Below are 24,865 nucleotides of genomic sequence, written 5' to 3' on the forward strand. Positions count from 1 at the left end.
TATTTTAAAGGTAGCATTTACTGTATTTATTTATTTGAGAGGGAATCAAACAAAAGTTTTATTACCAATGTCAGTGAACACAATTCACAAACTAGGATGATGCTTTGGCGGTATAGTGCAATATAAAACAATAAAAAATAATAATGGTAAAATATTAACTGATCAAATAGATGTAAGCATAAAAATAAATAGCATGTTTCATAAAGGCATCAGCTTTAGCAAAACAGTAGTAGTAGTAGTCAGTGCATGTTATATCAAGTCTATAGGGTAAGATATAAAGGATTCTTTAAATGACTGTAGCCCTGTTCTGAGCTGTTCAGAGCCAGCATACGTTAGTGTGTCGGTGGGTCGCATTAAGGATTAAAACCTCATGTCAGAAACAGCTTATGTGCAAGCCAATGCTTAGTAACAATAAATTATATTACCATCAGGGATTATCTTATTATCATATCAGTCAACAAGTGTAGACAAATATTTGGTCAGTTTTTAATATATTAATTATTATATATGAATTAGTTTTAGAATGAATATGGTACATTAAGTGGTAAATGGTCACATTTTTATATTGCACTTTTCCACCTTTAAGGCACTCAAAGCTCTTTAGATCAAGGAACCACTCACCCATTCACACACCCTTTCATACACCAGTGTATACACACATAAGGGCTAGGAGGGTAAGTGTATTGCCAACGACAGCATTTATATGTGGGAGCTGGAATTGCACCCCCAACCTGTGGTCAGGTCCAGCTGTCAGTGGACCTGACTGCTCAACCAGTCATGTTTATGATGAGAGTGGGATTCAAACACTCTACCAACTGTGCGACTCCAACCCAAATAGAATAAATAAATGCTGTCTTCAATATTATTATTTTATATGCTGGCTATTATTTGAATGTATTTATTTAATTCAGATGGACCCTTTTTCCAGAAGTGCGTGTTAAATAGTAATAAGTATAATCTTATTTGAATAATATCAGTCTTTATGTTTTTTGTATGTAAATATAGAAAATGTTATTAAAACATTTTAAAACACTATTTCCTGTAATTAAAACGCTTACCCATGAAAGGAGGGATAAAGAGCTTATTGACCAATCAGTTTCTTAAATTGATTGAATGACGTTTGCTTCGTCCAATCAGCTGCGTTCTAGGCTGCCGTAACTTGGAGGTTGCGCTATCCGAGTTTTGTTACTAGCAAATATGTCGGCGGCCTCTGGGATTCTCCTAACCACAGACACTACGGACACGGAAAGTACCTGGATGTCACGGGATTACAGACTTCTGCATTATTAGATCACCCGCAACACAGGGGATTTTAACAACAACAAAGATATGGCTGTTTAAATGGCTGGTGCTACCTGCGCTTGAAATGAAAATTAGCATTGGCGCTGTGTAGCTTGTGGAGAGGACCTTGGCACCGCTTCTTTCTGGTGGATTTCGGATGCGAGGCGTTGTCCCTTTACGCCTGAAGCAATCATCCTTTACCTGCGCGTCTCTATCGCTTTGTTTTTGGACACGGATGCACAGACACAAGGTAAAATGGATGTTAGCAATTAGCCAGAGCTAAGGATCTGATCACAGAAGCTAACGTTAAACCCCACACTGGAAAGTAAACCTTAAGTGTCATATTATACCACATTATACCATTTCTTAGCGTATGCAAGTACATTTAATAGTTTAAACTGTGTATTTTTATCTAACCTGTATTATATGCTTGTCAATATTAAGCGTAATGACATTTATCCAAGCGCATCTCTACTCACTACGCCCTATTTTTTGATCCGAGAACTTGTAATTAAACCTAAATTAATTATAGCAATTGCACTGGTTGATTTGGTTTACCCACCCACTTCCTTGTGTCCCCCACCCTGTGATGCCCAGTACATTGGCAAGATAGACACAAAATGCGTGTTGCAGCGATAACATTTGCTATCTTAAGCTATTTGGCACGGCATCCTATGAAAGTGCACGCGTAAATGCAATATTGTGAGTTACATTTTAAAAATAAACATGTTAATGTATATGAACATAATATGGAAAATGGTCATGTTTTATCTGCCACCAAGCTGTCAAACATAGCGCGTATCCAGCCTTTCATTTGGCATTAGCGTGTCATTCTATTTAATTCAGTTATTCCTTTTAAACTACCAAAGCATTTAAGGACAAGCCCTGGATTAAAACGAAAGTGCAAACACTCAATGGAGGGCGGAGGATGCCCTGTAGACTAGCAGCGGAAGAGTGGCTAATGCTCTTTCTTTACCCGGCGCTGGATGCACTGCAGCGGGCCAAACACACCCAAAGATACGGGGGAAGCTGCTGCCTTTTTCAATGGAGGGCTATTGTGTCTGGGGATTTGAGCATTTGTAGATTACAATGCACACTCATAAGACAGTAAATTATCAATATTGGTATGAAACATTTCTAAATACATAAGTTTGTTACATTTAATTTTTGTTGGCTATGTAAGGGGATAGTCGTTTTGTCCATTTTGCATAATTCTAGTACTAGCATATATGAAGAGGACAGCTACATGCATTAAAAGAGGAACAAGATTTTTTGGACAATTTGTTCTCAATATAGTGTGGTTTCATCACTCAGTATTGTCATTGTAAGATATTGTTTGACTATAGCCACAAAAGTGCTATACCAATTTAACAATAGACTAAACTGTTAAGTGTCTATTTTTTTTATTAAAAATCTTATAGCACTAACAAATCAGTCACAGTATATTTTTAATATGCTCCTAAAATGTTCCACAATATAACCTTACTTTCTTACATGTGCTTTTATTGCCTAAAACAACTGTACTTGGGTAATGTGTAGTGCCATACTGTGGAACATCTCCATGCAGACAAGTTAGTGCATCTTGAATTATTTTTTATTTGATGTGTAATCTGTAGCTTACAATTGTTTGTTTCCCACTAAGCGAAGACATGTTGAAGACAAAATGATTAATTTGAACACTGAATAAAATTGATTTCACAAACAAATTACTCTTGCATCTTATAGCATAAAAAGGGACAACTGTGCTGTTTAAACTACATTAAGTTACATTTTCCTCAAACTTGTAATAAGCAAAATTAATCAAATATGGATTGTGCCATCATATTGTCTACAGTCTGTGGGAAATACTGGAACTGCACAGTAATAACAGTACTTAACTTTTTATTATGAAGTACATAACTGTAAATGTCTGTTAACTAGGTGTGTGACAAAATCTGTCTTTTAGTAGCTTGCCCTGCAGTTGTTTCCATTGCTGTGGATTGGAGCCTATCCCAGCAAACATGAGAATCAAAAGGAGGAAGAATCTATTTGACCAGACAAACATCACATGATCATTTTCAGATGTTAGGGCCTAAGGGTTTAGCAACACCAGGAGCGGAACATGTCATAATGTGTGGCAATAACCAACTACTATAGCTGTAATGTAATGATTCAACTGTCAGTTAATAGTGTAGAATGTTCAGGTTTTTGGAGATTTAAATTCAGGTTAATAATTCAGGTTGTAATTTTTTTCATAATGTGATCATTTCTTTTCTCTCTCTTTTTTTTAAGGTCTAACCATTCCTTCTTCAGACTGGATATCAATTGGATACACGGACTGCAGACTACCATCACCTGCTAAAATCCTGCTTTACAGTTCCCTCTGAAAAGTCTGGATTAAAATCCACAAATCAAGACAAACTTTTTTTTAAATTTAAGTTGTTTATCACTTATGAACTTTGGGACTTTCCTCCAGAGAGATGGACTCTTAAGGGACCGCTGTGGCTGGGTGTTATCCAAGCCTGAGTGCTCCGACCTGGGCAGTAAAACCAAGACTTTCCCTGGAGGGAAATATGGAGAGAAATGTAGCTCAGTGGCTAATGTAAATAGCATTTGCCACTACACATAGACGGCTAACACTGAAACAAGTTGTGAGCCATTTGAACTTTCTACGAACTTCAAACTTGATCTTGAAATATTTATTATTTACATGGACACTAATGGATTTTCTCACAGATGTTTTGGAAAATGAAGGCACCACTATCATCTACTGCTGTTTGCACTGTCAAAACAAGCACATTATTTTGGAGGGTGGAGGAGAGGTGGTGTAAGCAATCCACCTGCAAAGTATAGGCATGTCTCCTCGCAGGAAAACTAGGCTGCTCCACTGGCCCGTTCAAAGACTGCTGTTTTTAATACGAATTCGGGACTGCAAAAGTTGTACCGATATTTTCAACTAAGGACTTATTTTTTATTATTTTGCCACATATATTCACTGCTGAAGGCTGCATTTAAACAGAAAAAAATATTAATTTGTTATAAATTTGTTTTGCTACTTTCAACTTACTTTTTTGTGTTTTTGCTGCTTGTTCATTCCCCATGAAGTGTGCAATACAATAAGACCATTAACATCCCGTAATTTGAAAAATACTTGCCGAAAGGGTTATTTTTATTTTTTTATTAGATCTTTACAAATTAACTTCAACTAAGATAATTGACTAAGCAATTATTCTTGAACCTTATCTTGCTTTCATATCAGTTCCTTGCCACACCCGAGTTTCAAAGCGGTAGTAACTTGTCAAGCCACTTTTAAACAGTTTTAAGCAAGAAAAACGTCACCAACGTCTTTAAATTGTGTAACTACTACTCTATACTCAGTTTTATTTGTAATACTTTTAGGATCAGTTTATATCCTTTTTGGCACATTTCCTTGACAACCTCCAAATTTAGCAGTGCTGTTTGCCACTCATAACTATATTTTTGTTCTTATTTGTATATTGTTTTCAAAATACCACCAACACATTGTAGTTTTAGGCAAGCCAACTTTTAAACATTTTTTTCACTTCATATTTTTTGTACACATTTTGTGTACAGTCTTTCCATTGGCCTAGTTTTTATTTTTATATTTTTTCTTTTGCATTTGCAAAACCCATTTGTGAACATTCTTTCATTATTTGTAGCAGCAATATATTATTATCATTTTATTATTTTAATTTTTTTTATTACCAATCATATTTTTCTTCCATTTTGTATTGGATGAGAATTTTTCAAATTTTTTGCCCCAATTCCCTGCAGCCATGTTTGCCCCTCACCTGTTTTGTTGTGAATGACATCTAGCCCACCACCATAGCTCCAGCCCCCTCCCAGGTTCAGTGAGGACGTGATGCCCGGAGGAGGCAGTAGTAAAGGGGGGCGTGGTCCGTCCTCCTCCCCCCTTCCTCACACTGGAGTCCCAGCGCCCAGACCCCTCCGACCCTCGCGCTATGTCCCTGTCTCTGCGGCAACATTCTTCCTAGTCGGATCCACCACACTGTTCTTCTGCTTCACGTAAGTCTTCATGTATTAAGTGTTCTTTAAAAGTATCAAAATTATCTATTATTTAATGGCTTTAATTCTCTTTTAAACACATTTTTATCCCCTTATAAAGTAGTTCAAATTTTCTCACTTAAAATAATGTCTACATTCGGAAAATATACCTCACCCCTGTTTCAAATTAGTTATTTAGGCTTCTGCTGTCAACAACAAGAACGACCAATCAGAAAGTAAACTAATTCTCATGGAATGCTATATTAACAGGGCCATGTGTTTGTTGTGATCATAATTTGACCATAGACCATAGTCTGGTGATGGTTCATGGGCTTAAAAAACTCTGCAGGAGAACTCTGTCTTTTACCCTATGACTCAACAAAACTGACAGAATTTAAGTGCTCAGAGAAAAAGGTTTTGGATTGATGGATTCATAAACCAAGTGTGAATGAAGCATAATAAAATTCCTCATATGTATTTGATAAAGGGGAAACAATATAACATGGTTAAAAGCTTAATGTATGTTTGTAATATTCACTATGGCCATGAAATCAGGCCAAGATATAGCCATCTTTTATTGTGTCCTTGGGCAAAACCTTATTTGCCTATTATATGAATGCGGTGTGTGATTTGGAGGTGGCTGAACAAGAATTCACACCAGCTTTGAGTCACCTCTGAATGGGGAGTTAATGAATAATGCATGTAGTTTTAAAGCCATTTTAGTGTCTTTTAAAAGGCCTATGAAAGACTAATGTGCGAGGTAATGTGTAGTGTGGTGTATTGAACACATCATGGGACAATAGAATAACGGCCTTTTACAAAGGTGGGAGGATCAATACCCAGGTCCATGAATGAAGTTTAAAAAAATATTTGGAAGTTGACCATCAAACCTTTTTAAATTCTTGAATTCAAGAGGGATGAAAAATTTATATTCTACAGTATATTCTGAACGGTGAAAAGTGCAAAATGGTGCTTACACAAACAGGTTGAAGTTCAAACCCTTGAGTAAAACTGTGTTAACACTAGGGCTGCAATGATTAATAGTCTAATCATGACTATGTCAACTATAAAGATGTATTGTAGTCGTATTTTGATAATCACAATCATCATCTGAACTGTATAGGCTCAAAAACACATAAGAAAAGACTGTTTTATTACAAACAGTGGCATTATTATTAGAGCCCGACCGATATGGATTTTGCTGTGGCCAATATGAAACCGATATAATGGGAGTTGGAGCTGCCGATAGCCAATATAATCGTCGATATATTTAGTGATGTAAAAATACACTGTAAATGTTGAAACCAAAAACTTAGGTTTGGCTCTGGTGGATTTTAAATTGGGTTTATTTAGGCAATATTTATTGTTATTCTGCCTCTTTACATCATATTTACAGACAGTAGGTTAGCTTAATGGCATTTTTTCATCACATTCTAGACACTAGTGGTGGGTATTCCAGTTCTTTTTAGAGAACTGGCTCTTTTGGCTCGGTTCACTAAATGCTGCTGGTTCTTTTGGCTCCCAAGTGGCTCTTCAGATTGTTTTGTTGCAAGCAGGTCTAAAGCACGTCTAAAGTAGGACTGAACCAGGTCTAAACCAGGACTGAAAAAGGACTAAACCAGGACTAAAACAGATTTAGACCACGTGTAAAACAGGACTAAACCAAAACTGAACCAGGACTAAGTGTCGGGACTCGGTCTCTATCTCGTGCCCAAAATTAGTCCTGGTTTATTTATTTTATGCTAAACTACAGCCAAATATGCTCTTTTTTTTTTATCCTATGTACACGCAAATTTCTCAAAGTTTCATTTTCAGCCGCTGCCGCTGTCAAACCACGAGTCTGCACACGGCCTGAAGAGAAAACAAGTGAGAGAAAGAGAAAACACAGCTCCCAATAAGGATCAGGCTCCCGTTGTTCGCGTCAAAGAGCCGGCTCTAAGAGCCATTTCGTTCACGACCGACCCATAACTAGTAAAGAAACTAGCCGTAAATACGTGCGCACCGCGGTAATTAATTATATGCGCAAATGTCATAATTCACACGTCTATTCACAGCTCATTTACATATCAGTGCAGGTCCAGTAACAAATATACGGCCAATGTAGTCAGTTTACAATAGACCAATAGCAAACAGCCTGTTTATGTGTGGGAGCTACAGCAGCTAACCCATAACAAATGACCAAAACTAGCTTAAAAGTCGACATATTTCCAACACTCACCACTCACACAGGCTTCTCCTCACATCACAAGTCTGCACTAATAAATGTCCTTTTAATCCAGACTCAAACCGATTGTCCGTAAAAAGAAAATAATCTCAATGCTTGGATCTATGTCTGCGCGTGTAAACAAACACACGTGAGTGACTCTGTGGTGTGTTCAGGGACAGTACGACACACACACAGACAAATGACTCTATAGATAAATACTGATGTGGAGCCACATATTAGGATATTTATCTGTCTGTAAATTGGATTAAATGAACAGAATGTAGCGAGTCTAAGATTTTTAACGACGTATCACATGCCCACGTGAAATACCGGCCCCTATCAGCAAGCAGGCGGCCATATCGGCCGATAACATCGGCCAACCGATATATCGGTCGTGCTCTAATTATTATTAATGTATTTGTTTGGAGGATAAGCCCCTTGAGATGTCTCATTTTTGAGGGGGTCCTCAGAATCACAGATTTAGTTGTTTAACAAAAATATATAATAAATATAAATATATAATATTCTCTTTATCCAGAAGCCTTCAGTCACCATAGTTGAACCTTTATTTGGTCAATGACATGTTTTGAAAATCAAATAGAAATAATCTGACTAGTGGGAAAAAAAAAAAAAGTGAGTATGACTGACTAGCTGACTACTAAAAGAATCGTAAGTTGCAACCCATCTAAACATTTAGTACATTTCCAGTTGTAGCTGCTTCTGAGACCCCTGTCCTCCTGTCAGGTCCTGTCTTTGTCTTGTTGAGTCACTGCTGTATCAGGCTGTCATCACTGATCTCACTGACACCTCTCTGTGGGGACGCAAAGGATCGTGGGAAGAAGAGAAAGGGAGGGAGTGGGAGATAGAGGAGAGAAGAGAGAGAAAGGGGAAAAGAGAGAAAAGTGGAGGGAGACTGACACTACAAACGACAAAGTAGTTCTATAGGGTTGTGAAAAGTATAAAAAATTAAATACTAATGGATACAAAAACTAGTATTGAAACTAGATACTCATTTTAATATAATGCCAAAAGTCACATTCATGGCACAGAAATGAACCTTTCCTGAATAGAGAGCACATAGACTAGTATACACCTGGACAGCTGAGGGATTGCATAGCTATAACACCACATAGTAATATTAAAGTACCGGTACTGTAGTTTGATGTTGAAAATCATATTTTGTCATCTAAAGATAGAGCATTTTTTTCATTGTGGTCGACTGTCGAGTCTATTTCTTAGTATCAAAATCCACTTTGAAATTTTAGTACCATGACAATACTAGTCCTGAAAAGTTCTGGTTCAGGTAACTTTATTTATACCCGCAGGTAGAATTGGTTTGCAATTGGAGTTGGCTTCCACCCATCCAATCATATCATTCATAAAAACAAATAGATTTTAGGTATTTATTTATTATAGTGCGTTTTATTGAAAAGCACCATATAAATATTTTTTTTTTTATTTAAGTATTATTAGTAAAACTGGATTAAAATATTTCTAATAATTGTGTATAATAAGTCTAAAACTACATTTGAGTATTTGTTCCTGTCCTTGCTCATTAGAACCTTTTAATACACTTTTCATTTTATTATAACAATTTCACATATAGCTCCATTTTTAATAACCTCAGACCCTTATGATATTTGTTTGTAATGTTTGTAAATGTGCGTGGTGCATATGTGCTGTGTAATCAGCTTGTGTTGTGGGGTCTGATGCCGGAGCTGGATTAAAGCAGAGAAAATAGGCCACATCTGTCACTCCCTGAAGCCTCAACACTGTATGAGTCTGTCACTATCACACGCATTTCACACCAAAACAAGGATAACAAATGCATCACAGTATTTTTCTTTAAGTATCAAACAGGATTTTTTTTATTTTTTTTTATTTTGATTTTTTTTTTCAATATTAATTTCTTCTTCATGGCAATCCACTGACAGTTGGCTGTGTAGGTCTCTCTAGTAAAAAGACCCAAAATGATCATTGATGATTTTAGAAGCTCTATTCAAGAGGCACAATTTTTATTTATTGGCTTATTTGACAGGGACAAATACAGTTAAACGTTGCTTCCAAATAGGTAACCAATATTCATGTACACAAGCGTTCTGGCTAGAGGCTAATTTAAAGCCCTCGCCCCTGGTTAGGCATTTAAAAGGATTTAGGAAAGAAGGCGTTAGTTAGTGAAAAGTATAGATTGATTGATATGGGTTTTTTCACGGCTGATTTCATTTGGCTGATATGTGAGGCAGTTTCTGATTATTTTTGTCAAATTATATAAATACATTTTTACAAATGTATATAGCTCTGTTTTACTACAAAATGGATAAGAAGGCAGTGTAGTCTCATTTTGCACATCATTCTCTTCGTAGTAAAGTGTTAAAACTGTAGTCAGATTTATTATGCATCTGGTTAGCATAAACAATATATCGGCCTCTCATGACGTTTGAATGCCGATAGCTGATACGCAAAAAAAGGCAAATATCGGCCAGCTGATATATCAGTCTATCTCTAGTGAAAGGCATAAATAAAACACACATGGAAGGAATTTTCCACGTCTGTCCACTTTACATCCCAGGGCAGTTTAGTGTTCACACTGTTGATTTTCCTCAAGCCAGTTTTTGAGTTTTGTGGAGTAAAGTCTTAGTCTGACTGTGACGTCAGCTCCAGTGGCAAAGAGTTCCACAAGTGTGAAACTTTCACTGAGAACACGACTGACACCTTTTGGCTCTTTATTTCCCACTTCCCTTCCCTACTATGTTTTTGAATCAACATCTCAGAACCAGTATGTCCAACAGGTTCTACAGCTACGACTAGGCCTGTCACAATAATTAGTTGACTTATCTTTCAATAAACCAAAGATTAACCAATCCTTTTGTGAAGTCAATATGTATTGTTTCACAAAGTTTCCCTATTAATCTTTGTCTTAAAGTCCTTTCTTTTGACATTAATCATGTCTTTGGGGTTGAATAATGACACCACTTTCTGGAACCAGTAAAAAACTTTTGTTTATTTATGCAGACAGAGAAGACTTTGACCTTTTGTGCAATGCAATAGACCCTGTAATTACAGTGATATTAGCCATAAAACCTGTCGAAATATAATTTCCATTGACAGGTTATTGCTAGTTCGCCTTGTAATGTTCCACAGTATGACATTCAATTTGCCCATCTTGCATTATTTACTTATTGGTGTTTTTGTAGCTAAAATTATCTTGAAAAGCATACTGTCTTGCTATTTGTCGGCTTGCCTTTAACTTGGCTAGATGTTGTCACCTGCTGGTCTCCATGGAGATTACTTTAATGCCAACATTTCAGGCAAAGTGATAACCCGTAGATACAAGCATGTGACAGTCCCTAAATCAGAAAAGTTACATGGTGCACCTTTAAATAATTTAATAATTTGCATTAAATGTTTTTATATCTGTTGTTCCAGGTGTCCGTGGCTGTCAGAGCGGTTTTCTGTTGCCGTGCCAATCTACAATGGCATCATCTTCCTGTTTGTTCTGGCCAATTTCTGTATGGCCACATTCATGGACCCCGGCATCTTCCCCAGAGGTCAGTGTCTTTCACAGATTTGGGTTTGGGCTTGGGACCTACACTTGTCCTGCAAAAGTTCCATAGTGATTTAAGTCAGTGTGTGCAGTATAATATATTTGACTTGATCAAATAATTAATTTTGGGTTAGTTTGGTTGTTCCACTTGCATATTTCTTTGCAGATTTCTTTATTACCATTTTATTTGTATTATTGTTATGTGTAGCCCTTGAACTTTAACCTGGGATGCTTAGATAAGACCACTCTTGAAACTTTTGTGGGTTTTTTATATCCACGTCTGAAACCATATAATATCCACAAGGGGGTTTGATCATATAGTGGTATAATAACAGCTTACCGGTAATGTCATTTTAAATTACAAAAAAAAGAAGTTTCAGTATTCATAAAACAAACATAGAACTGTAATGAACAGAACTCTCCTCTGTGTTGTTTCTTTTGCCTTTCTGAGAAGGACCAGGACAAGTATGATGACTTTCACTCTCCTCTGTATGATAGGGGTGTGCTAAAATATTAATATATTGATATATAGAGATACTAAATTTGGTGATACAGTGTCATTATTGTGTGCTGCTGTATCGATATATCACCAAGAGTATTTTTTGGTATCTAAATTATTTTGTGACAGTATTACAATTTTGATGTTTGTTCAGAGAAACGAAAGTCGTTTATGCAGTGCACTTGACATTCACTGTTGTAATGGTTATGTTAGTCTATACTGACTTCGCACAAGTTGTGCTTTAACAAAGAAATGTTTATTTATTTATTTTTATTTATTTATTTATTTATTTTAGGCAGGGACAATGCACAATTTTTGCATTTACTTTAACAGGAGAGATGCATTGTACACCAGGTTGTAGTATCAGTGCTAATTTCCACCTGTAGTCCCTGGGCAGGTTTGTTGATTGATTGTATTTAACTGACCTTGACTATCAACTCTTGGAGACCTGTAACATGTTTTGGGTTTCTTTCTTTCATAAAAATAGTGATATATTGCAAAAGATCAAGAACAATATATCGATTATCACATGTATCGCCATATCATGAAAATATCATATCGTGAGCCATGTATAGAGTATTGTATCGTGAATGACCCTGCAATTCCCATCCCAAATGTCTTATTGTATTGATCTCTCTGTCCTGTGGTCTCTGTCTGTAGCGGAGGAGGATGAAGATAAAGATGATGACTTCCGCGCTCCTCTGTATAAGACAGTGGAGATCAGAGGGATCCAGGTTCGAATGAAGTGGTGCTCCACATGTCGCTTCTACAGACCACCACGCTGCTCCCACTGCTCCGTCTGTGACAACTGTGTCGAGGTACACGCTCTTTCAGTGGGGTTATGGGTGTTAGGAAATTTGCCAAGTTTTCCTAAAATTCCTAAAAGACAAGTATGTTTCTTTATTTATAAATTTAGCTTTGCATAGTATGTAGTAGGGCTGGGCGATATGGATCAAAAAATATATCTCAATATATTTTGCTATATCTCGATATACGATATATATCTCGATATATGTTCAAGAAAAAATAACCCCCTAAAACTGAAAACTGCAAAAACAAATCTGCCAAATACAACAAGGTCCTTTTCTTTTTTTTTTTTATTGAAGTGTAAGAGGTCGGCAGTTCATATAGGAACATTTACGATTACAAAAAAACCTAATTACATAAATAATAATTTAACTGTAAAATAAAATAAATAAAACATATTTTATTTTTTTCATTCATAAATAAAACAACTCAACACAAGCTCATCTTTGCATTAACTCTCTTATCCAGACCAGAACCAGAACCACGAGCTCCTTTAGCAGAGGAAGTTCAGGATGTTCCTTATTTTAACAGATCCATGTTCCTCACCAGCAGAAGGAGCTCTGAGGTTTCCCACAATCCACTGCAGATCAAACCCAACGTTTCCAAACACTATTGTACAAGTGACACTGCAGCAGACTATTCATTAAAATCTTCTGCATAAATAAACTTTACATTGCTAAACTTTACAATATATAAAGCATAAGGACTGTAGAGCCACATCAGCTCGTTTGAGATAATAATGTGTTTAATGCAGTTTTGCGCACGTGTGTTTACATTTTACAGAAACGAAACTTAAGCGCATGGCTCATTTGCATAAACAGCGCACTTCTCCTGCAGCTCAGCTCGTTTAGCTTCTTTCGGGCTGAAGGATGCGACTCGGTGGAATATGAGGATGTGCTGCTGATGGTTTTGTCTGTAAATGGTGGAAAAGGTTCGTAGTGCTTGAAGCTTTTCACTGGCACCAACTTTCGGTGTTCACGGTGGTAGTGACAAGTGAAGGAGACACGAGCGAACAAAATCAGGGAGGCGGAGGCGACGAGAGAGAAGGTAAACAAGCGAAGCGGCGAAATCAGAATTGAATCTAAGCATTATATCGATATATATACGATATGTCAGAATTCATATCGAGTTTAAAAACTCTCGATATATTTAAAATATCGATATCGCCCACCCCTAGTATGTAGTATATAAAAAGTAACTGATGGATAATCACTAACCACATGTAAAATACTGAAGTTTATGTGAATTGGCAGAAGGTTCTTCTATTTGAAACAATGGTAGAAGTGTGGTAATAATGGTGACCATTTTGTCAACAAACCGAAGCTGAACAAACTACTGAAGGAATGAGCACATACAAAATGTAAGGACTTTTGTATGTAATTTCAATCATAAAGCGCCATATCACATGCAGAGGGTTAAAGGATCAAATGTGGTTGAAACTTTTGAATGTTTCAGTTTTAGTTTTGTTAATCTTGTCAAAAATGATGTGGACAAAAGTAAAATAAATAAAAATTAGCATAATTTCCACTACAGTGAGCGTGGATATTGGGAAAAAATGCAATTTAAATTCTTACATGTGTTCCATTTCAGGAGTTCGACCACCACTGTCCATGGGTGAATAACTGCATTGGTCGGAGGAACTACAGATACTTCTTTCTCTTCCTCCTCTCCCTCACGGCTCACATCATGGCCGTGTTTGGGTTTGGGCTCCTCTTCATCATGTACCATCGACAGAACATTGACCGACTACATGCCATCGTCACGTATTCTTCTCAAACAAGCTGCAATGCTAAATTATCACACTCACTCAGTTTGATGTAGCCGGCTGCCATCTTATTGTACTAAGATGTTACAATCACAACTGAACCTAAGTTGCCAATGCCTTAACCTACACATAAGTTTTACTCACTGTCAGTATATGTAGATCTGTCACGATGACTAATTTTGAAGCGTGGTATTTTGCTACAGAGATAATATTGAAAATACTTCCTGTCACTGACACAATAACAGTAATGCAAGATAATCCTAGTACATCATTTTTAAATAGACAATATCATTCAAAAGGCCTGAGCTGCAACAAATAGATTGCAGACTGAAGCATTAATTAGCCACAGAAGTTAGTTATTCAACCCTCTACAGTTCAAATCTTATCTTAACAAAAATATCCCAAATCTCCCCAGTTTTGCAAAGAAAATGTACACACTATAAGGACTGAGCCCTAAAAGCTAATATAACTTGGACTTGGGCAATCTTTAATGATCCCACAAGGGAAAATACTTGAACACAGAAGCTCACACATCACAATATAATATAATAGCAAAGAAAAAAATATAATATATAAAATAAATCTAAATAAGTAGCAAAAATAAGAGCAAAGGCAATGGTGTCAGATAAGGCATAATTATACAAGCTGCGTTGTAATTGTTATCAGTAAAAGCAATTTGTGATTCAGACATGTTTACCTTGTATGTAGAGACACAAATGGGTCTTGTTTCTGACATTTAAAATAAAAATCTTATGTACAGTATATAAATGATCAGTGAATAAGAATTAACATGCTTGGCCATTTGTATTTGTATGTGAATTCTTTGTGTAACATTTGAGTTTTTTTTCTGTATACAAAGTTTCTCCTTGACCCCAGTTCTCAGTTTGGCTGTGATGTGCGTGGCTGGTCTGTTTTTTATCCCTGTGGCTGGACTCACTGGGTTTCACATAGTTCTAGTGGCCCGAGGGAGGACCACCAATGAACAGGTAAGATCATTTATTTGCTTACTTATTTGTAGTTTAATGCCTGAAAGTTATTTCCAATGCAGCCTGTTCTTGCCAAACTCTAGACATGCAACAACAGGAATCATGAATCAAAAATAAATGGATTGAGTCATCGTGTAATATTAAAGTTAATACTAGTGCTTGCTGAAATTGAAAAAGGGCATATTGGGGTATTTCTAAATGGAAGAAAGCATGAACCAAACTAGATTATACTATAGTAGACAAGCACAGTGAGTCTTCTTTAAAAATGCACTGTGTAACTTTCTAGTTGGGGGTCTGTCACTTGCTTCTTTATATGGAGATGTCACTGCTCTGCCTGGAATGTACTACAGGATGGCATGGAACAGCTTTATTTTACATTTATTCAATTAGAGATGGTTTTATAGCTCAAAAATGCTTAGAAAAACGGGCATTCTGACTGTGAGAGGGGTTGCCTCTCCGCAAATCTGACATATAACTTTGTCTCCGAGATAGAAAGGTTTACTGTGAAACATTCCAGAGAAAGCAGTAACATCTCCATTGGGAAAAGCTTTTGACAGACCCTCCATCAGAAAAGTTACACAATGCACCTTTAAATATCAACTATCTTTTTTTCTATGTGCTCTAGGTCACGGGGAAGTTCAGAGGAGGAGTTAACCCTTTCACAAACGGCTGCTTCAAGAACGTATCTCATGTTCTTTGCAGCTCACAAGCTCCCAGGTACTTCTACTTTTTCAATGTGAGGAAGAAAATAAGATAATGATACTAAACAACTATAGCTTAATTTATGCAATTCCTAAAAGCAATTTGTCATCTTTTACATAATATTATTTCACTTTATTAAAACAATGCATTTAACCCCATCAGCTTACCACCTGATACACTGTTAAAGTCCATAAATAAGACTTTTGAAATCATGACAACAAATGAATAATCATGAATAACAAATATTACTCTTTTCTGCAGATATTTGGGGAGAAAAAAGGTTGTACAAAGCGTATGTGTGCAGCCTCCATTCTTAAGACCCCAGCTCACAGAGGCTCAGCTGGCGGCTAAGATCCTGGACAATGGGATCCAGGGAGAGCTGCACAGGGTGAGGACCATAAACGTGATAAAAGAGCAGTGCTTTGATTAACAAATAGTGTAAATGGACTTATCAGACCCACATTCAAATCTTCTCCTTTTACATTTACATGAGATCATATGGCAGCAGGTATTTAAAGGTCCTATATTAGACAAAATGGATTCTTGTGAGCTTTAAGTCATGTTTTAACATTGTTACCTCATCAAAAACATACCTGGATTTGTGATTTGTGTCATTCACACAAGGTGGAACAGCGTGTTTTCAGTTTGAGAGAAGAACTCAGCCTAAATATACAGGATTTATGTGTTAAACATGTACGAATAAAACAAAACACTACTCCAGGTATGTTTTTGATGAGGAAACAACATTATAACATTTCAAAAAATAGCACAACATGGGCACTTTAAGCAAGTTACAATTCAGCCAAGAGTCACTCTGCCAAAACAAGTTTTATGCAAACGCTAACCTTTTCAAATTTTAGGTGGTGTATACAGGTTAAATCTGTATAAAAATGTATTATTTGCAATTTATTTTAATAATTTCATTATTGGTGACCCTGATTTTTTTTTTTTGTCTTTTTGTGGTATAAATTTTGGAGTTTATGAATCCCAATTAATTTTCAGCATTTCACATCTGGACTAAACTCATGCAACCATTTTAAAAATTGACACATTGAATTGTGGTAACAGACTGTTATTTTGTGTGTTTCAGAGTAAGTCGAGTTTGGAGATGATGGAGTCCCAGTCATGTGACGCTGAAGCTCCTCCTCCTCCCAAACCTGAGCTGCGGTACCCAGGCCTCAGCCGCGGAAACAATGAGGGTAGGTCTCTTATGGACAAGCGGCGTAAGCAAGAATTGTCACATTATGAATGGACACACTACCTTGTCAGTGCCCAACTGCCTCAAATCTCAGAAGCTAAGCAGGGTTGAACCTGGTACTTGGACTGGAGACTGCTGAGAATACCAGGTGCCACAGTGGGGCAGCATTGGCTCTAGTGCATACTGGTGTGTCATTAAGCAAGACACTTCACTCCAGACAACAGTAGTAGGTAGAGCAGTGAAATCCACCACAGGGTGGCGATTCGGTCCCTGCTGCCACAAATGAATGTCATTGTGTCTTTGGGCAAGACATTGACGCTCAAGTAAACGGATACAAGTCCCCAGCTTTAGCAGAGGAAGCTTACCACCATCAAGTAGAGTGCAAATTGTATAGTGACGTCTGGAAACGTGCTATATGAGACTAGGGTATGACATCAGTTGCCTTTGTCATTACTGTTAGTTGAAATGAACCGCCGTATGAGACTAATGCATGATTTTCCCTGTGTCTTTCTCCAGAGTGCAGCCTCCTGAACAAAGCTCCTCCCACTCCCACCATGTACAAGTACAGACCCTACGTACAGCCCTGGGAAGAACCACACAGCGCTAACACACGCTTATGCTAACCAGGTAATGCGCCACTCTAAAGCTACACAACAGGGATGTCACAGTTCAATAATAATCTGACGTTTTTTGGATGAAACACAATTTTATTTACACAAGTTTATACCATACAGTGGAACATTCCTTGCAACACAATGCTATGGTGCAACTTTAAATAAAGTCATATCTTTGTTAATAGAAATTCATCTAAAAACTTGTAAATTTGCTACCACTTTTTATAACTACACCTCTATCTATAGCCTTAATAAAGCATGAACAAACACTTAATTCATAATGAATAAATATTTTATTAAAATGATTCAGACTCAGTAACTACTTAAGAGGTTAGGAGTTAGGGTGTTAATTAAGTGTTTACTAAGCCTGAATCATTCTTAATACACGATTTGTCCATTATGAATTAAATATAAAATTGTTATTATGTTATCAGTTAATCCTGACATCTCCTGTGTAGCCTCTGCTTTAGCTCTGTAGTGTCTGTGTTTCCTTTTGCTTTGACGCGTGTCTGTCTTTTATTACATTTATGTCCAATCTAATAAGTGTCCATGCTTTTTCTTTTGATTTCCTGTCGGCCATCTTGGTTTGGTTTCTCAGTGGCTTTCTGTTGATCCGTATCAGTAAGTGGCTGAAGCATTTTGTCTCCACCTTTTGATTTTTATTTATTTACATTTTTACTCACTCCCTTGTTTTTGTGATTGTAGATGTAGACATTTTTCACAATATACTACTCCTTGTCAAATATCCCCATATATTCCCAATAATCCCTTTGTAGAACTAGTGAGTTTTGTCTTAATAATCTCCAAAATGTGAACATTGTATGACTTCAGGCACATTTTACTAAACTTAGTTGTGTTTCCATTAAATTACATTATTACTGTGACTGATGGTGGTCAGAGAGATTGGTGGCACAGATCAGTTGCCACATTTCCAGCAGTCTGCCCCAGGACAATGGAGAGACTTAACAGTAGAAAGTGTATAATTATTTTTTTTTATATGGAAACACACCTAACTATATTGTTTACGAGATGCACTATTTAACTTTCTGCTGGATCATCCCCCAGATAAGCCCATCACCTGGAAATTTCCACAGTATGGCAATACATTAAACGTACTGTATTTTCCAGACTATAAATCGCTCCGGTTGCACCAGCCAAAAAATGAAGAAGAAAAAAACATATATAAGTCACAGACCAGGAACCAACATTTAATTTTAAAAGGCAAGTTATAATAATAACAATACAACAGAGAACAACAAGTTGAATAGGTGTTAATATGTTAACGTAACATATTAACAGTTATTCAGATAATTATAGCATAAACAACAGAACATAAGTTTACCAAATTCACGATCTCACTGCAGATCACTAAATCCATTGAATTCTTCATCATCAGTAATACTTCTCCGGAGATAAACCATAGATCCATGATGTAAACGGAGCGCTGCTTCCTCTTCTGTGTAGCTGTCGTCAGACTCAGCATCAGTTCCAGTTAGAATTATTCTGACCTTTCTGAATCCTGACAGGATGGTTTCTGTTGTCATTGAAGTTCAGGCTTTGTCTGTTCATCCAGTGACTTCCAGGAAAGTTGCATGGTGCATTCTTCCGGTTGCCGTGAAGCTGTGTTCTCCGTCCCCGATTTCTGCCAGTCCCTCACAAGTTTCTCACTTGCTCAGAACTTTCTTTCTGCTGCTCAATTACTGTTTTTGGCTTAATATTTCACTATTTGCAGCAAGACAGCAGCTTTTTCTACATGAGGAATGTGCAGTAGAGCGAAGTGACAGTGGCACAGGAGTAATAGTAGTACTAGATACTGACACACAAGCCTAGAGCCTTTCGCGGCTGTCAATCTGAAAATTTTAATATGTAAATCGCACCGGATTATAAATTGCGGGACCACCCAAACCATGAAAAAAAGTCTAAAAAATACAATACTTATTATTGTCAAGACAAACACACTCTGCCAGTTCCAGATTAGATCACTGCGAATTATTCCTTTGTTTGTTATTGATATATAAATAAAAATAATAAATATGTTTGTATCATACTGTGGAAGATTTCAGGCAAAGTAAAAATATCTGAGGATGAGCAGGTGGCAGACCCTCCACCAGAAAAGTTACATAATAAATCTTTAATCAAAAACACCAAATTAAAGAATTCAGAATTAAAATCCTCACAGGGGCTTCACACTGACGGAATTAGCACATCTGGGTTTGAGGGCTGTGCTATCACTGTGATCTCAGTCTCCTCTCCTTGTCTCCTTCCCTCCTCCCCCCTCTCCTCTGCTCTTTCTTCTCTCTCTTCTACGTGTCTCCTCTCCTCTATCCTCCTCTTCTCCCCCTCCTCTTCTCCTCCATTCCTCTCTACTTGTCTCCTCTCCACTCCCCTCTCACCTCACAGCTGAGCCGAGGGGAGAGCGTCGGCAGCGCCCGTGACTCCTCCTCCTCCACCTCCTCCCTGCTCCAGTCCAGTCAGCAGCCCGGGTTCCGCTCCCAACCCAGCCTGGACCACCCACCGTCGGACCGCCCTGGGACCAACTCGGGGGGCGGTGAGAGGCGTGATACTGGCAGAGACTCTGGCATGCCTGGGTACACTTTGGGCGGGCGTTCATATCCTTCGTTTTCAGACGCTACAGTGCTGTCCGCTGTGGCTAGCTCCCGATCCTCTAGCTCTGCTGCCACCGCTTCTACTAGCTTCAAGAGCTTAGCCAATCAGACACCACCACCTCACCAAGCGACGCGCAATGGGAGCCTATCCTACGACAACCTGGCTACAGATGAATTCGAAAAGCAAGCGCCCAATTCCACAACACCATCTGTAGCAGGAGACAGAGCAGAGATTTCGGCAACTTCTGGAAGGCCCTCGCCATTTTTAACCACTCAGCAAGCGGTTGAAATGCAGTCACCGCATCATCACCATCACCATGGACACCACCATCATCACCCTCCTCCCTATCTTCACCGCTCCTCTTCAACGTCTTCGTCACCACAGTCGGCCCCTGACATTTCTCCAAATAACTCCGCTCCTCCCATGTCCGCCCCTCCCCACCACCTTCACCACCACCACCACCATCATCATCACCACCACTCCACGAACAGACCGCCACGTTTTGCCGCCGCTCCTGCCCCCCACGCCTACCCCTACCGCACCCGCTCTACAGATACCCCCCCTAGCGGCAGTGGCACGCCAGCGCACCCTCCCCGCTCTCCGCACGCCCCGCCCCTTGGTAAATCGCTGTCCTATTCCAGCGCCGCTGCAGCTGAAATGCAATACAGGCTAGTGCGGAAGGCATCTGCGTCGGCTAGCGCTAACGCGGCTAACACAGGAGGGACAGGGGGGATGGGAGGAGGAGGAGGACAAATTTCGAAGTGAGTATACAAGTCCCATTTGGATTTTGGGATGTTTGGTTTTTTTTGTTGCTAAAATCTTGAAATTTCCTACATTTTCCTGCTCGCCTGAATCCTCCTGACTGCCTCCTCTGCCTCCCTCTTCCTCTTCTCCAAAACAAGCTTTCCTGTGAGTGCCTCTTTCTCTTCCCTTCGCTCGTCCTCTGTCCAGTTTTGGCATGCTAAACTTGCACATGTTGTCTGCATGTTCTGTTTGAATGAATTAGTTTCATTTTTTTTATGGAGGATAATTTTAATATTTGGATATTCACAATATATGTATTTATGCTGTCAAATTTATCAGGAATAGAGTAATGCATTGTTAATATATGTTAGACTTTATTTCACAACACCTCAACCTAAATAGATATTACACTGTATGAGACAATAACTACACATTAACTATTCACTAAGTCTAATGACACAAAATGTATTTTAAAAATGCACAAAACATTGGAGGTATCATGTAGTACAGAAAATATTGTGCATGCATTTGTTAAGTTGTATGTTTTGTCTGACTTGGCTCTTGTCTGTTCTCTGTACAGTTCTATCTTTATTAATCCTTACTGAAGAGTAGAGATGCTCTGATCCCATGAATTTTTGATCTGCCGATACTGGTCACAGTTGATACTGATCACATGGATTTTGATATAGTGATGCAAAATCTAGTTATATCATCAAGGGATTTTTTGCTGGCAATGTAAGCCAATAATGTGCCTCTAGATGCCCATCAGTTACCTATGATGGGCATCTAGAAAACTGCCCATCAATTCCCTATGTGGTACTACTGATCGATATGTCTCACTTTAACGACCACATTATTTTTGTCTTGATTGGCGAACAATTGATCGGAGCACCTCTATTGAAAAGGTCCAAAAAGTACATAATATGATTTATGTTTGTCATTTCCAACAGATGCACAGAAATGTCTTTTATTGTTTATTTGATAGGGACACAGCAATTAAACTGTGCTCTTCATTCATATTGGCACCTTATTTAAAACTACATAGGTAACTTTTGCTTCTTCAGAGTTTTGGAAACTCTTTGATTTCAAGACCCATCTAACTTATGGAGACCTCCAGCAGTGACAGCAAGACTAGAGCAGGACTAGAGCAGGATTAGAGCATTTTCACTGTCAGCCTGAAACCAAAAAGAATAAATGTAACCATATACAATAGATGGCACATATAGTCCAAAATATTGGCTACATTTTAATAGCAAATGGGGCCAATATTAAAAGTAGTGCAGTGTATTTTTGTCCTCTGTTGTGTTTCTATCTAAATTCATTTGTTTTTTTTACTTCATCCACCAAACCAGGGATGAGCCGATTCCAATGAAGCCTCTCGGATGGACCAATGGCGGCCAGGCTCTGTCCTCGAGCTCCGCCCCTTCCTCCCCCTCTCACCCAATCAGCGTCTCTGCCCGACCTGGAGTAGCCTATCCCGGCTCGACACTGGCCCAAAGTCCCACCCACAAACCTCAGGCCGGGACAGTCAAGAAAGTCACGGGAATCGGAGGCACCACTTATGAGATTTCTGTTTAAATTTTACGGATTTAAAAACAGAAGAAGAATTTTGTTGCTTAAAGACAGTCTTAAATGCTGCTGATATCAAGTGACCAACGTGACCTTAATTTCAACTTTTTTCCATTGGGTTTGAACAATTTTTTAGCCATGCTGGTCATTACGATTATGGCAATTGCATGGTTTTGTCTAATATGAATTTAGTTTGACCACTGCCACTGCTAGGAGCTTTAAACCCAAAAAGTATCTTTTAGAACAGCTCCTATTGGCACCTCGTTTTGTCATTGGATTTTTATTACACAACAATGATATACTATGGAATCCAATCGTCAAAAAAACGTTTTAAGGGCTTCCCATAGTTGAAAAATGCCAATGTTTTGCATGGACTCGTGGTAATGCCGCCCTAGTTGTTCTTACTTCACAAAAGCTGCTGTCTTGCCCAGAAAAAAAAATACAAAAAAAACTAAAAGGTGTTGTTTGGAAAAATGCACAAGAAGCAAGATTTTTTGGGGGAATGTGGAGTTGGCACACATTCATCAGTGGACTTTCTACAAACTACTTTTTAAAACTGCACTTTCGACTCAAAAAATGGGAGAAAAATCTAACTTTTAAATTGCATTGGTTGATCTGATTTAAATCCCCAAATGATTCCTAGATGTGAATATGTTTGTACAGCATTATGTCATTTTTAAATGTCAAATTTCTTTTAAGAAATGAATGGCATTCCTCTGAACTGCAAGCATGCGTTACTTACCACCCACAGCCACTAGAGGTCGCTGTGTCTGACGTGGACCACTTTTTATTTTGAACAAACATGATTCAATGAACAAGAAATGTTTGTTTTAAATTGTTATTTTTTTCTTCTTTGTTATTGTTGTTGTTTGGGTCCAAATGAAAAGGCGTTTTTGTAGAAAATTCTTTGATCAATTGCCTTGAAATTCAAGTGTTGTTTTTTTATTTCACTTATTTAATTTGTTTTATATGAATTTTTATTGAAATATAAGGTAGGTGAAGAGATTTTATGCAAGAAGCAGAATAGACCATTTTTGAAAACATACCCTGTTTTGTAATGTAACAGGAACTGCTATAGATTAAGTCAAAATTACAAACTGACAGCCCCCTTGTCAATACAAGTTTATAGTTTGGCAAAAAAATTGTCCAGTAAATTGGTAATTATCAACATTTTGCAATTTTCTTTTAAAATATGATGAAACCAGTTGGTAATGTCTAGAAATAAGGCACACAATCCAGGGTAAATCTACTCAAATCAAGTTAAATTAAACATACAAATTTACTTTTTATTATATTTTTAAAAATATATTTCTTTTTCTCCTGTACCAAACTCACTTGGGATACTTAAGAAAAACAGTTAAGTGCTCAAAAGTATTCCTAGAATTATATGAAAATATATACTACAAAGTCCAAGTTGCCAATCAAATAACTATTTATCAGCAATATTACATTTATCATGACTTTTGGTCTGCGGTGGCCAACTCTAAACCAATTTCTACATAAACCCTCAAGAGGTAGAAAAGCAGTCCTATCTTCCTGTTTGAAAAAGACTTTAAAGGGGCATGTGTGAAGGCAGTGAATCATGGAGCTCAACAGTGGATTGAACTTTATTGTTCTGGAGTAAATTCCTTTAAATTTGTCTCATGAAATCAAGTGTTCGGTCTGTAAGGTCTGATGGAACCAAATGACTCACTATGGGAAATGGGTAATTACCAATATATAACTTGTATTTTCTTAAAATTATATATATATAAATATATATATATATATCTTAATCTTAAAACAGTTTAAGTGCATTTGGACTTTGAAGTTTTCAAAATATGAAGATAAGAAAATGTTATGAGTAAGTAAACAAGGACTAACTTAAAGTAAGACAAATATGAATAAAGTAAAAAAATAATAATAATAAAGTCACAGTATGTAAGTTTTTGCTTAAAAAAGACTAAAATAAACACATTTGTTGATTTTTGGTTGTGTTATTGCAAATGACAATAACACAAACCCAAAACATTTAAAAACAAAACATGCACCCCTTCTGTGAGTGGCCTTGCAACGCCCAAACCTGTCTCTTATTTTGCCTGGAGGAGGAAGGAGGGCCCCCTCCTGTGTGTATCCATGGAAATGTTGCTCCTTTGGTTATAATCTTCCAAAGTATGATTTTGCGATCTTGGATTCATGCAGGTGACATGCCACTTCCAGATAGTTGCATGTTGTATTTTAAGAAATAGACCTGCAGAGAACATCTTGTACCACAAGAGGGAGGTAGTGTAACACCAAAGGAATATGCCCCACCGTTGGACAAACTCTGCCATAGCTAATTGGCCTCTGTTGTGTCTTC

At 37.7% G+C, this 24,865-nt stretch overlaps 1 protein-coding gene across 1 annotated transcript; it reads left to right on the plus strand.

Annotated features, from left to right (window-relative positions):
* Positions 1–1,168: 1,168 nt before the first annotated feature.
* Positions 1,169–23,695, plus strand: zdhhc5a (zinc finger DHHC-type palmitoyltransferase 5a). The gene is given in 13 exon segments (XM_020932924.2): positions 1,169–1,531; positions 3,553–5,307; positions 10,919–11,040; positions 12,196–12,353; positions 13,933–14,105; positions 14,991–15,093; positions 15,719–15,810; positions 16,057–16,183; positions 16,886–16,994; positions 17,510–17,561; positions 17,563–17,620; positions 20,008–20,975; positions 22,311–23,695. Coding segments are annotated over 12 exon segments (2,352 nt in total). The 5' UTR covers positions 1,169–1,531; positions 3,553–5,143; the 3' UTR covers positions 22,537–23,695.
* Positions 23,696–24,865: the final 1,170 nt, after the last annotated feature.

The sequence above is a fragment of the Boleophthalmus pectinirostris genome, unplaced genomic scaffold (assembly GCF_026225935.1).
Source record: "Boleophthalmus pectinirostris isolate CB_2022bp ecotype Guang Dong unplaced genomic scaffold, ASM2622593v1 HiC_scaffold_22, whole genome shotgun sequence".
Taxonomy (NCBI): domain Eukaryota; kingdom Metazoa; phylum Chordata; class Actinopteri; order Gobiiformes; family Gobiidae; genus Boleophthalmus; species Boleophthalmus pectinirostris.